At 51.3% G+C, this 14,109-nt stretch overlaps 1 protein-coding gene across 1 annotated transcript in view; it reads right to left on the bottom strand.

Annotated features, from left to right (window-relative positions):
* The window catches only part of LOC142245545 (uncharacterized), a 120,925-nt gene that overhangs the window by 75,594 nt on the left and 31,222 nt on the right, over positions 1 to 14,109 (bottom strand). Inside the window, exons 7-8 of the mRNA XM_075318328.1 lie at positions 11,855 to 11,980; positions 11,630 to 11,692 (exon numbers count right to left, since the gene is read on the bottom strand). Coding sequence (XP_075174443.1) covers positions 11,630 to 11,692; positions 11,855 to 11,980 — 189 coding nt within the window. The remainder of the gene's footprint in view (positions 1 to 11,629; positions 11,693 to 11,854; positions 11,981 to 14,109) is intronic.

Genomic DNA, 14,109 nt, shown 5'->3' on the forward strand with positions numbered 1-14,109 from the left:
AAAGAGTACCTCCCTCTCCCAACTCTAGCCCAGGATGTTTTCTACTAGACACGCAGGGCCCGACCTTCTCAGCCCTCCCCGAGTCCACCTCGTCCTGGCAGTCTAGACAAAGACCGAGACGTCTCGTCCCTCTCCATCTGGGCCGCCGCCTCAGACCACAAACGGGTGTGATACCTAGTGTCTTCCGGTTACCACACTGAATTCTGGACCTGATCCCCTGGTCAGTCTTTTCTCTCAAACCCCCCCAAACGCTCCAAAACACCACGAGGCCTTCTCCTCAGCAATCCACTCCCTCCAAACGGCAGGGGTGATGGTACCTGTTCTGGACGGCGAGAGGTTCAAGGCTATTCCAACCTATCGTGGTCGCCAAAAAAAAAAAAGATGGGTCAGTTCGTCCCATCCTGGACCTCTAACACCTGAGCAAACATGTGCACGTAAGGAAATTCAGAATGGACTTCCTAGGGTCCATTATTACCTTTATGGTCGAAGGAGAATTCCTTGCCTCCCTAGCTTCAGGGACACGTACCTGCACATACCCATCGCTCCAGCTCACCAAAGTTCCTCCGCTTCGCGGTTCAGGACTTATTTTTATTTGTGGCCCTACCCTCGGATCTGCCACAGCACCAAGGGTCTTCACTAAGGTCATGGCGGCCGCCATGAGTGCCCTTCACACCAGGAGAGTGGCTGTTCTGCCTTGCTTGGATGACCTCCTCATCAAGGGCTCAACCAGCGTGCAGATCTCTGTGGGCACCCTATCCCGCTTAGGGCGGCTTCTGACTCCAGTCAAATCATCCCCGGTCGCGTCAAAATCCGTCACCTCCCTGGGCATGTCCCTGGACACCCTTCGGGGTTTGATATTTCTCCCTCAAGTCAAGGCGACCGCTCTACAACAAGCGGTACACTGCCCTCTACGTACTCCTGTCACTTCATATGATTCAGTATGAGAGTGCTAGGTAGGATAGCGGCGGCTATAGAGGCAGTGCTGCTCGCTTAGCCACACCACCGCCCACTGCAGCTTGCGTTTCGAGCTGCCTGGGACAAGAGCCCCTTTTCCTTGGACGAACTTTTCACCCGACACCTTCAGTCAGGTATGCGCTTTACTGGTGGCTTCAGTCCTCTTCCATATCGAGAAGGAGTTTTGCTCCCCCAAGTGGACTGGCTACTCCTGACCACGGACGCCAGCCTCTTAGTCTGGGGAGCAGCGTACTGGCTCCACACTGCTTGGGGACGTTGGACGCCCCAGGAGTCTTCCCTTCTCAGAAATCATCCTGAAAATCAGCGCGATCTTCTCACGCTCAGGTCATCCCCCCTTCTGCTAGCAGGTCGTTTGATTCGGGTCCAATTGGACAATGCAACAGCTGTGGCCTATGTCAATCAGCAGGGAGGTAGCAGCAGCAAGACAGCTTATCTCGAGGTCCTCAGGATCCTCACCTGGACCGAATCGACGGGGGTCTGTTTTCAGCGTTACACATACTGGGAGTAGAGAACTGGATGGTGGACCTTCTAAGTCGCCAAGGCCTGGCCGCCGGAGAGTGGTTTCTCCACCTAGAAGTGTTCCCACACATCTGCACTCACTGGAGTACACCAGACGTGGAATTAATGGTGCTCTATAAATAAATAATAATAAATAATAATAATCTAATGGCCTCAAGGTTGAACGCAAAGGTACCCGCGTTCTTAGCCAGGTCACGTGACCCACAGTCCATTGGCGTCGATGCTCTAGTCTCCTGAAGTCGTTTCCGTCCAACTTACATGTTTTTCACCTCTGCCCCTGCTGCCGCGAGTAATCAGGAAGATCAAGGCAGAAGGAGTCCCGGTGATACTAATAGCACCGGACTAGCCCAGGTGCGCCTGGTATGCCGAATTAGTACAATTGCTCATGGCGCCTCGTAAGCATCCCAGACCTGCTGACCCAAGGGCCCATTTCCCATCAGAACTCTAGAGCCCTGAAGCTGACGGCCTGGCCATTGAGACCTGGACTTTAAAAAGAGGGAGATTCTATCCCGCGGTCATCTCCACCATGTACAGTGCCCGAAAGCCGGCCTTCATCCCGTATTTACCACCGTACGTGGAAAACTTTCCTTTCCCAGTGCAGGGAATCTAATGTCCAACCTATGCCTCTGGCGATCCCCAGAATTCTTGATATTTTTTTTTGGCAGTCAGGTTGCAAAAGGGGTTGGCTCTCAGCTCCCTTAAGGGGCAGGTTTCATCTCTCTCAATATTCTGTCAATGCCGCCTAGCTTGCAATCCGCAAGTCAAAACCTTCCTCCAGGGCGTTTGCCATCTAGTTCCCCCGTATAAACGGTCGCTGGACCCATGGGACCTCAATCTCGTTTTGGACGGTCTCCAGAGGGTCCCCTTTCGAACCTCTTAAGGAATCTTCTCTTACTCTTCTCTCCTGGAAGGTATCATTCTTAGTGGCGATTACATCCATCAGACAAGTTTCGGAACTGGCAGCACTCTCTTGCCGCAAACCCTTTCTGATCTTTCATCAGGACAAGGTGGTTCTACGCCCCCTTCCGGATTTTCTTCCGGTGGTTATTTCCCCGTTTCATATGAACGAGGACATTGTTCTGACTTCCTTTTTGTCCACACCCAGTCCATAGGGTGGAAAGGTTTCATCTTGTGAGGGCTCTCAGATATTACGTATCCAGGACAGCCCCTTTAGGAACATAGACTTCTTGTTCGTCATTCCTGAAAGGCCTAAGAAAGGACAGGGAGCTTCATAGGAAACGCTGGCTTGCTGGATTCGCTCTGCGATCCAGGAAGTCTACCGCTTGCAACTTAAGCCCATTCCTAGTGGGCTGCGGACTCATTCCACGCAAGCAGTTGGCGCCTCTTGGGCCATTAGGCATCCGGCATCAGTGGAACAGAGGTGTAAGGCTGCGACCTGGTCTTGCCTACATACCGTTTCAAAGCATTACTGAATCCATACCCAGGCTTCGGCTGAGGCGAACCTAGGTAGGAAAATTCTGCAAACGATAGTGGAGTACCTATCTCAGTAGGCGCTCCTGGCTATCTGGGACTGGTTCCTAGTCCTTGGGTTTAGTTGTTTATTGTTTACCCACCCATGGACTGCTTTAGGACGTCCCATGGTCCTGTGTCCCCCAATGAGGCGTCAGAGAAAGAAGGGAATTTTGTTACTTACCGTAAATTCCTTTTCTTCTAGCTCTTATTGGGAGACCCAGACGATTGGGGTATAGCTACTGCCCTCCGGAGGCCACACAAAGCACTACACTAAAAAGTGCAAGGCCCCTCCCCTTCTGGCTATACCCCCCCGTGGTATCACGGGTTCTCCAGTTTTAGTGCCAAAGCAAGAAGGAGGAAGCCAATAACTGGTTTAAACAAATTAACTCCGAATAACGTCGGAGAACTGAAAAACCGTTCAACATGAACAACATGTGTACCCGCAAACAACCAAGAAATCCCGAAGGACAACAGGGCGGGTGCTGGGTCTCCCAATAAGAGCTAGAAGAAAAGGAATTTACGGTAAGTAACAAAATTCCCTTCTTCTTCAGCGCTCTATTGGGAGACCCAGACGATTGGGACGTCCAAAAGCTGTCCCTGGGTGGGTAAAGAGATACCTCATGTTAGAGCTGCAAAACAGCCCTCCCCTACGGGGATGTCACTGCCGCCTGCAGGACTCTTCTACCTAAGCTGGCATCCGCCGAAGCATAGGTATGCACCTGATAATGTTTGGTGAAAGTGTGCAGACTCGACCAGGTAGCTGCCTGGCACACCTGTTGAGCCGAAGCCTGGTGTCGTAGCGCCCAGGACGCACCCACGGCTCTGGTTAAATGGGCTTTCAGCCCTGAAAGAACCGGAAGCCCTGCAGAACGGTAGGCTTCCAGAATTGGTTCTTTGATCCATCGAGCCAGGGTGGCTTTAGAAGCCTGCAACCTCTTGCGCGTACCAGTGACAAGGGCATCGGAACGGCGTATGGGCGCCGTGCGGGAAATGTAGATTCTGAGTGCTCTCACCAGATCTAGCAAACGTAAACATTCTCATACCGGTGAACCGGATGAGTGCAAAAGGACGGTAAGGAGATATCCTGATTAAGATGAAACGAGGATACGACCTTAGGGAGAAACTCCGGAATGATGCGCAGCACTACCTTGTCCTGGTGAAACACCAGGAAGGGAGCCTTGGATGACAGAGCTGCCAGCTCAGACACTCGCCGAAGCGATGTGATCGCAACGAGAAACGCCACCTTCTGTGACAGGCGAGAAAAGGAAACTTCCTTCAGAGGCTCGAAAGGCGGCTTCTGGAGAGGAACTAGAACCCTGTTCAGATCCCATGGATCTACCGGCCGCTTGTACGGGGGTACGATATGACAAACCCCCTGCGGGAACGTGCGCACCTTAGAAAGACGTGCTAGACGCTTCTGAAAAAACACGGATAGTGCTGAGACTTGCCCTTTGAGGGAGTCTAGCGACAAGCCCTTTTCTAACTCCTATTGTAGGAAGGAAAGAAAAGTAGGCAATGCAAATGGCCAGGGAGACACTCCCTGAGTAGAGCACCAGATTAAGAAAATCTTCCACGTTCTGTGGTAGATCTTAGCAGACGTGGGCTTCCTAGCCTGTCTCATGGTGGCAACGACCCCTTGGGATAATCCTGAAGACGCTAGGATCCAGGACACAAAGGCCACACAGTCAGGTTCAGGGCCGCAGAATTCCGATGGAGAAAACGGCCCTTGAGACAGTAAGTCTGGTCGGTCTGGTAGTGACCCCGGTCGGCCGACCGTGAGCTGCCACAGATCCGGGTACCACGATCTCCTCGGCCAGTCTGGTGCGACGAGTATGACGCGGCTGCAATCGGATCTGATTTTTGCGCAGTACTCTGGGCAAGAGTGCCAGAGGTGGAAACACATATGTGAGCCGGAACTGCGACCAATCTTGCACTAAGGCGTCTGCCGCCAGAGCTCTGTGATCGCGCGATCGTGCCATAAATGCCGGGACCTTGTTGGTGTGCCGAGACGCCATTAGGTCGACGTCCGGCACCCCCCAGCGGCAACAGATTTCCTGAAACACGTCCGGGTGAAGGGACCATTCCCCCGCGTCCATGCCCTGGCGACTGAGGAAGTCTGCTTCCCAGTTTTCTACGCCCGGGATGTGAACTGCGGATATGGTGGATGCTGTGTCCTCCACCCACATGAGGATTCGCCGGACTTCCTGGAAGGCTGCTGACTGCGTGTCCCTCCTTGGTGGTTGATGTATGCCACCGCTGTGGAGATGTCCGACTGGATTCGGATCTGCTCTCTTTCTAGCCACTTCTGGAAAGCTAATAGGGTAAGATACCCTGCCCCGATTTCCAGAACATCGATCTGAAGGGTGGACTCCTGCTGAGTCCACGTCCCCTGAGCCATGTGGCGGAGACAAACTGCTCCCCACCCTGACAGACTCGTATCTGTCGTGACCACTGCCCAGGATGGGGGCTATGACAATGAGGTGGGAATAAGCCACTATTGCAGAGAGTCCTCGGCCGTCAGGGAAAGGGAGACTTCCCGTCCAGGGAGGTTGACTGCCCATCTCATTGGCGGAGAATGTCCCATTGCCGTTGGCGCAGATGAAACTGCGCAAAGAGAACTGCCTCGATGGCTGCCACCATCTTCCTTAGGAAGTGCATGAGGCGCCTTAAGGGGTGCGACTGGCCTTGAAGGGGAGACTGCACCTCTGTCTGCAGTGAACGCTGCTGGTTCAGCGGAAGCTTCACTATGGCTGATAGAGTATGAAACTCCATGCCGAGATCCGTTAGTGATTGAGTCGGAGACAGAATTGACCTTGCCAAATTGATGATCCACCCGAAAGTCTGGAGAGTCTCCAGCGTAACATTCAGGCTGCGTTGGCATGCCTCGAGGGAGGGTGCTTTGACGAGTAGATCGTCCAAGTACGGGATCACCGGGTGTCCCTGAGAGTGCAAGACTGCTACCACTGCTGCCATGACCTTGGTGAACACCCGTGGGGCTGTCGCCAGACTGAATGGCAGAGCTACGAACTGAAGATGTTCGTCTCCTATCACAAAACGTAGAAAACGTTGGTTTGAGGCAAGGAAGTCTCCTCGAGACATTGAGGCAATGACGGATCGGAGGGATCCCATCCGGAACCGCCTGGCGTTCGCATGCTCGTTGAGCAGTTTCAGGACCAGAACAGGACGGAAGGAACCGTCCATTTTTGGAGCCACAAAGAGATTGGAGTACAAACCCTCGCCCTCGTTCCTGAGGGGGGACAGGGATCACCACTCCTTCTGCTCTTAGAGCGTCCACCGCCTGCAGCAGGGCATCTGCTCGGTGGAGAGGTGGGGCCGTTCTGAAGAATGGAGTCGGAGGACGAGAACAGAACACTGTCCTGTGCACGTGAGCACAATGTCCGTCACCCACCGGTCTGTGACCTGTGGCAGCTAAATGTCGCCAAAGGCGGGGGAGTCTGCCATCAACCGCGGATGCGGAGAGAGAGAGAGAGCTGAGAGTCCTGAGGAGACCGCCTTGGTAGCGGTTCCTCCGACTGCCTTCCTTGGGCGAGATTGAGCCCGGCCGGAATCTGAGCCCGTCTGAGGTTTTGTAGCCCTTTTGCACGAGGACAATTGGGACCTGCCGGAGCTTGGGAAGGACCGAAACCTCGACTGTACTTTTAGGACAGTATTAACAGGGTAAGTCGCAGTGCAGACATTGCGGGGTTACGGACGCCTCTGCGGTACAGATGTCCCTGCTCAAGGTCAGCTGCGCAAGAACAGCTGAAAAGGTTAGGTTGCCAATACGGCTGTGGATGCCGGAGCAACCGACACGCCGATAGCCTCCTAGACAGATTTCAACCAGAGTCCATCTGTCTGTGAATGGCATCTTTAAGTGAAGCCCCATCTCCAGTGCAACTATGGCTCTATATGCAAGCCTGGAGATTGGAGAATCCACCTTTGGACCCTGGGTCCAGCGCTGACCACGTCAGGGGAAAAGGGATAACGTGTATCCTAAAAACGTTTGGAGAAGACGCTTATCTGGTAAGCGTGGTGTTCCTGGACTGCTTCTCTGAAGTCAGCGTGGCCAGAAAAAAACTCAATATCTGCGTGAGATACTGAAAAGGAACTTCTCCTGTTCGTCTCCTATCTCCACTGGGGGAGCTGAGGGAGAAAGATCCAACCTTCCATTGATGGACGGTATAGGATCATTCCGTATTGGCGTTACCACCCGGTGTATCCGGATTGAGAGCGATGTCAGTATCAAAGCCCTGAAGAGCTGCCCTTTTGGTCAAGTAGATTGCCCATGGGTGCAAGTCTCTATATTATGACTACTCCGTCCCTGTCCATGGACAGGGTTGACAGGAGGTTTCTTTGGCCACAACTAGTAGAGCCCCGGCAGACGAAGTGCTAGAGACCCCGGCAGACGACGTGCTACAGGGGAGCATGCACACAATGGGACGGTGTCATGAACAGCATCCCATGTAGTAAAAACAGCACTGAAATCTGTGTTGCTTTTTTGCCGCTGCCGGCTAGCTATCTAGAAGTATATAGCCAAGATTGGTGACCGTACATTGCAATGTATAGCATACAGGCATAAAGTACAAACGACCACTGCAGCACAAGCAATACAAGCAGCATAGAAGCCTGTGCCCTGGCACCCCTGCTCTTCTGCTGCTGCATACTAGTCATCTAGGGGAATATAGCCCAGAAGAGTGACCCTACAGTGCAATGTATAGCATACAAGCACAAGTACAAATGAGCACTGCAGCACATGCAAAACAAGCAGCATAGAAGCCTGTGCCCTGGCACCCCAGCTCTTCTGCTGCTGTAGACTAGTCATCTCGGGGAATATGGCCCAGAAGAGTGACCATACAGTGCTATGTATAGCATACAAGCACAAGTACAAATGCACACTGCAGCCCATGCAATACAAGCAGCATAGAAAAAAACCTGTGCCCCAGCACCCTTGGTTTTCTGCTGCTGTAGTCTAGCCATTCCAGGAGAATATAGCTAAGACTAGCGACTGTACAGTGCAATGTATAGCATATAAGCATAAACACAAATGAACACCTCAGTCGTGCAATACAAGCAGCCTAGAAAGCCTGTGCCTTAGTACACCTGCTTTCCTGCTGCTGATGTGTCGCTCCCCAAGCGGGCATATAGCGACCTATGCAGTAAAAAACAACACATGTACACACTGCAGTTATATCGTGGTCAGCACTATGTGTGCCTCTTACCGCCCGCCTATAAGCGGGTGTATGATCGCCACCGTCCTGCCCTGGTGCCGAAAGTCCGAGCTCGGACTGCAGTAATGGCTGCCGGCTTCTTCCCCAGCTCGTGTGAGGAGGGGCGGGCCGTGGGCGTGCCCCCAAGGCAGAGCGGGAATCCGGCGTCCGACAGTGTGCAGTGAGAGGGCTGGAGCATGTAAAAAGGCTCCAGCCCTCGGCGCTGCTGATTGCTCAGCGTCTGTCCCCTTCCCTGAGTGACAGGGAGGGGGCGGGAACGAAGCGGCACTAGGCCGCAGAAGCCGGGGACTGGATTTATAAGCGCCGCCGCCGTAAAAGCGCGGTCGGCGCCCAGTCCCCGGCGAACTACAAGTCCCAGCCGCGCCGCCGCTCCCGGAGCGTCCGGCGCGGTAGTTCCCAAAACACAAAGTCACTCAGCAAAGCTGCAGTGACTGTAACCCTTTACTGTCCCCGGCGCACTAGCACACCCAGCAAGTCTGGAGTGTGCTGTGCCTGTGTGTACGGGGACACAGAGTACCTGTAATGGTGCAGGGCCATGTCCCTGAACGGTACTCCAGCTCCGTATCCAGCAGGTTCAAATGGGTCTGTGGATGGAGCCCGGCGTCAGAGCTTTGAGGCCGGCAGGATCCCACTTCCTCAGAGCCCCTCAGGGGGATGTGGAAGGAAAGCAGCATGTGGGCTCCAGCCTCCGTACCAGCAATAGGTACCTCAACCTTACAACACCATCCACGGGTGAGAAGGGAGCATGCTGGGGGCCCTATATGGGCCCTCTTTTCTTCCATCCGAAATAGTCAGCAGCTACTGCTGACTAAAATCTGTGGAGCTATGCATGGATGTCTGACCTCCTTCGCACAAAGCTTGAAAACTGGAGAACCCGTGATACCACGGGGGGGTATAGCCAGAAGGGGAGGGGCCTTGCACTTTTTAGTGTAGTGCTTTGTGTGGCCTCCGGAGGGCAGTAGCTATACCCCAATCGTCTGGGTCTCCCAATAGAGCGCTGAAGAAAACGGATTTTTGTGTACTCACCGTAAAATCGTTTTCTCTTAGCCATCATTGGGGGACACAGCACCCACCCTGTTGCCCTGCGGGGCCTTGGTTCTCAGTACCTTATTTGGTTATGACTCTTTTTTTCTCATGTTCCTCTGTTGAGACGTTTTTACTGTTTTTTTTTCACCTACTGCTTGTGTACTAAAACTGAGGTTGCCTGGCCCGGCCAGGGGGTGTATACTGCAGAGGAGGAGCTATGCTTTTGCATCTACTTAGTGTCCTCCTATGGATAGGCAGCATAACACCCATGGTCCTGTGTCCCCCAATGATGGCTAAGAGAAAACGATTTTACGGTGAGTACACAAAAATCCGTTTTTTATCTTACTATAATAGAGCTATATATTTATTGCCTTCTGGTAGTATTTATTGTTTTATGAAGGTCTGTATACATTTTGACTTCATTACTATATTACCCCGGTCAAGTATTTTTTGTCCCTCGTTTTTCTTCCTTTGTTAATGTAGTATTTTCCTTTTATTGTGATTCTAATGAATTTGGAGACTGGTAAATGGAGACACCCATATGACCCAACTCCACAACAGCGGCCGTATTATAAAGTGATTTTTACGGTCTACACAGCGGCCTCGGCTTTTATGTACACTGTGTGCAGAATTATTAGGCAAATGAGTATATTGATCACATGACACTTTTTATACATGTCGTCCTACTCCAAGCTGTATAGTGAGAGCCAACCACCAATTAAGTAAATCCGGTGATGTGCATCTCTGTAATGAGGAGGGGGTGCGGTGTAATGACATCAACACCCTATATAAGGTGTGCTTAATTATTAGGCAACTCCCTTTCCTTTGGCAAAACGGGTCAGAAGAGAGATTTGACGGGCTCTGAAAAGTCCACAATTGTGTGATGTCTTGCAGAGGGATGCAGCAGTCTTGAAATTGCCAAACTTTTGAAGCGTGATCACCGAACAATCAAGCGTTTCATGGCAAATAGCCAACAGGGTCGCAAGAAGCGTGCTGGGCAAAAAAGCTGCAAAATAAGTGCCCATAAATTGAGGAAAATCAAGCGTGAAGCTGCCAAGATGCCATTTGCCACCAGTTTGGCCTATTTCAGAGCTGCAACGTTACTGGAGTATCACAAAGCACAAGGTGTGCCATACTCAGGGACAGGCCAAGGTAAGGAAGGCTGAAAAACCACCACCTCTGACCAAGAAACATAAGATAAAACCTCAAGACTGGGCAAAGAAATATCTTAAGACTGATTTATCAAAGGTTTTCTGGACTGATGAAATGAGAGCGACTCTTGATGGGCAGATGGATGGGCCAGAGGCTGGATCAGTAAAGGGCAGAGAGCTCCACTCCAACTCAAGACGCCAGCAAGGTGGAGGTGGGGACTGGTATGGGCTGGGATCAAAGATGAACTTGTGGGACCCTTTCGGGTTGAGGAGGGAGTGAAGTTCAACTCCCAGACCTACTGCCAGTTTCTGGAAGACAACTTCTTCAAGCAGTGGTACCGCAACAAGTCGGGATCGGTCAAGAAAAACATGATTTTCATGCAGGACAATGCTCCATCACATGCATCCAACTACTCCACAGCGTGGCTGGCCAGAAAAGCTCTAAAAGATGAAAAAAATAATGACATGGCCCCCTTGTTCCCCTGATCTGAACCCCATAGAGAACCTGTGGTCCCTCATAAAATGTGAGATCTACAGGGAGGGAAAACAGTCCACCTCTGGGAGCAGTGTCTGGAGGCTGTGGTGGCTGCACGCAATGTGGATCGTAAACAGATCAAGCAATGACAGGATCTATGGATGGTCGGCTACTGAGTGTCATCAGAAAGAAAGGGGGCTATATTGGTCACTAATTTTTTGGGGTTTTGTTTTTGCATGTCAGAAATGATTATTTCTAAATTTTGTGCAGTTATATTGGTTTACCTGGTGACAATAAACAAGTGAGATGGGAATAGATTTGGTTTTTATTAAGTTGCCTAATAATTCTGCACAGTAATAGTTACCCGCACAGACAGATATCCTCCTAAGATAGCCAAATCTAAAAAAAAAAACCTCCAACTGCCAAAAATATTAAGCTTTGATATTTATGAGTCTTTTGGGTTGATTAAGAACATAGTTGTTGATCAATAATAAAAAAAAAAAAATCTCTAAAATACGACTTGCCTAATAATTCTGCACACGGTCTACAACATGTTAGAATACTGTATATAAGAGCCCCGTATGTTATAGGCCCCAAATCTGGTGACAGGTTCCCTTTAATATTACAACCTGCTCCCATAGCTTATGGTGCAGACAGCGCTTCTGTGCCCTTACCATCTAACTGATGGCAACGCACAGTGATGTCAATTATTTGGAAAGGGTTAAGCCCCTTTAATATTCAGGGAAACAAGTGACATTACAGATGCGTTCGGACCTTCTTACCTTGTCATCAGGTTGACAGATGACCCTTTAATACTTGCAAGTGGATCTTTCAAGGTAAATGGGCTAAAAAAAAGATGAAGAAAACATCCCATTAATGGTTAGCAGGACACACAGACAGAACATGACAGATTAGTCTGATATAATTGGGGTTAAATCAGGAAGGGGGGTGTGTGGGGGGAGGGAGGTCTCCGTTTAGCCTCCAGACTCCCGCAGACCTTCACTTACTTAGTTGTCACCTTGTGTATCATCAGCTCTTTGGCGATGCCCAGCAACATGACGGCCGCAGCCTTGGGACTCTCCTCATCTATGTGGTTTAAAAACTCCGTCACCGCCTTATGGACTTCGGTGTAACTGCGAAGAAAGCAAAACAGAGACCGGAGGGTCAGCGGTGACGACAGTGATATAAAACCCATAACAAAAGGATCATCTAGTGGTGGCTTATACCCCCAGAACAAAAAGGATCAGAAGTCCAAAATCTGCCATTCCGGATACTTATTCTCCCCCCACCCCCCAATATCACCTGTCAAGGGGAAGCAGGAGACCTGAGCCTAAAGGCCGCTTTACACGCTGCGATATCGTTACCGATATAGCTAGCGTGCGTCACGGGCAAATCGCTGCCCGTGGCGCACAAAATCGCGCGGACCTGTCACACTACTTACCTGACTAGCGACGTCGCTGTGACCGGCGAACCGCCTCCTTTCTAAGGGGGCGGGTCATTCGGCGTCACAGCAACGTCACTAAGCGGCCGCCCAATCAAAGCGGAGGGGCAAAGATGAGCGGGACGAACATCCCGCCCACCTCCTTCCTTCCTCATTGCCGGCGGCCGCAGGTAGATGTTCCTCGTTCCTGCGGTGTCACACATAGCGATGTGTGCTGCCGCAGGAACGAGGCACAACATCGTACCTGCAGCAGCAACGATAACTGGGAATATGGGGTGATGTCACCGATTTTGCACGTTTTTGCGATGATTCAAAATTGCTCATAGGTGTCACACGCAACGACAACGCTAACGCGGCCGGATGTGCATCACAAATTCCGTGACCTCAACGAGATCGCTTTAGCGATGTCGTAGCGTGTAAAGCGGCCTTTAGGTTGTGCGCGCACTTTTCTTTTTTTCATGCATTTCCGCTGCGTTTTAATGCCAAAATGCATGCGTTTTGATTTTCCAGCAAAGTCTATGGAGAAAAGAGAATTTTGTTACTTACCGTAAATTCTTTTTCTTATAGTTCCGTATTGGGAGACCCAGACCATGGGTGTTTAGATTCTGCCTCCAGAGGACACACAAAGTACTACACTCAAAAGTGTAGCTCCTCCCTCTGAGCTTATACACCCCCTGGAGAACCAGATCTAGCCAGTTTAGTGCAAAAGCTGAAGGAGAATAGCCACCCACAAGTAAAAACAGAGCAAGAACCGGAACAACCGGAGACTCTGTGCATGACAACAGCCGGTGATAACACACGGAACAAGAAATTGCCAACAGGCAACAGGGAGGGTGCTGGGTCTCCCAATACGGAACTATAAGAAATAGAATTTACGGTAAGTAAACAAAATTCTCTTTTTCATTATCGTTCCTATGGGAGACCCAGACAATGGGACGTCTCAAAGCAGTCCATGGGTGGTAATAAATCGAAAAACTAAGAAGTAGGCGGAGCCTAACTTCACAAATGGGCGACAGCCGCCTGAAGGATGCGTCTGCCCAAGCTCGCATCTGCCAAAGCATGAGCATGCACTTGGTAGTGCTTTGAAAAGGTATGCAGACTAGTCCAAGTGGCAGCCTGACAGACTTGCTGAGCCGTAGCCTGGTGCCTAAAAGCCCAAGAGGCACCGACAGCTCTGGTCGAGTGTGCCTTGATCCCCGGCGGGGGAGGCACCTGAGAACACTGGTAGGCATCCGAAATGGTCGACCTAATCCAACGGGCTAAGGTCGGCTTAGAAGCAGAGAGCCCCCTACGCCGACCTGTGGTTAGCACAAAAAGAGAGGTGCACCGCCTAAGCGCAGCGGTGCGAGACACATAGATCCGGAGCGCCCGCACCAGATCCAGAGTATGCAACGCTTTTTCAAAGCGATGAACAGGAGCCGGACAAAAGGAAGGTAGGGTAATGTCCTGGTTAAGGTGGAAGGAAGAGACCACCTTAAGAAGAAAGTCCGGAGTCGGACGGAGAACCACCTTGTCTTGATGAAAAACCAAAAAAGGTGACTCCGAAGAGAGCGCAGCCAAATCAGACTCTCCTGAGGGAAGTTATGGCCACTAGAAAGACCACTTTCTGTGAAAGACGAAACAAAGAAACCTCCCTAAGAGGCTCAAAGGGGGGTTTCTGCAAAACCATGAGAACCAAATTGAGGTCCCAGGGATCCAAGGGCCGCCGGTAAGGCGGAATGATGTGAGATGCGCCCTGTATGAAGGTGCGCACCTGAGCCAGCCGGGCGATACGCCGCTGGAACAGCACTGACAGAGCCGAGACTTGTCCCTTGAGAGAGT

Source organism: Anomaloglossus baeobatrachus, chromosome 7 (assembly GCF_048569485.1).
Source record: "Anomaloglossus baeobatrachus isolate aAnoBae1 chromosome 7, aAnoBae1.hap1, whole genome shotgun sequence".
In the NCBI taxonomy this organism is placed as follows: domain Eukaryota; kingdom Metazoa; phylum Chordata; class Amphibia; order Anura; family Aromobatidae; genus Anomaloglossus; species Anomaloglossus baeobatrachus.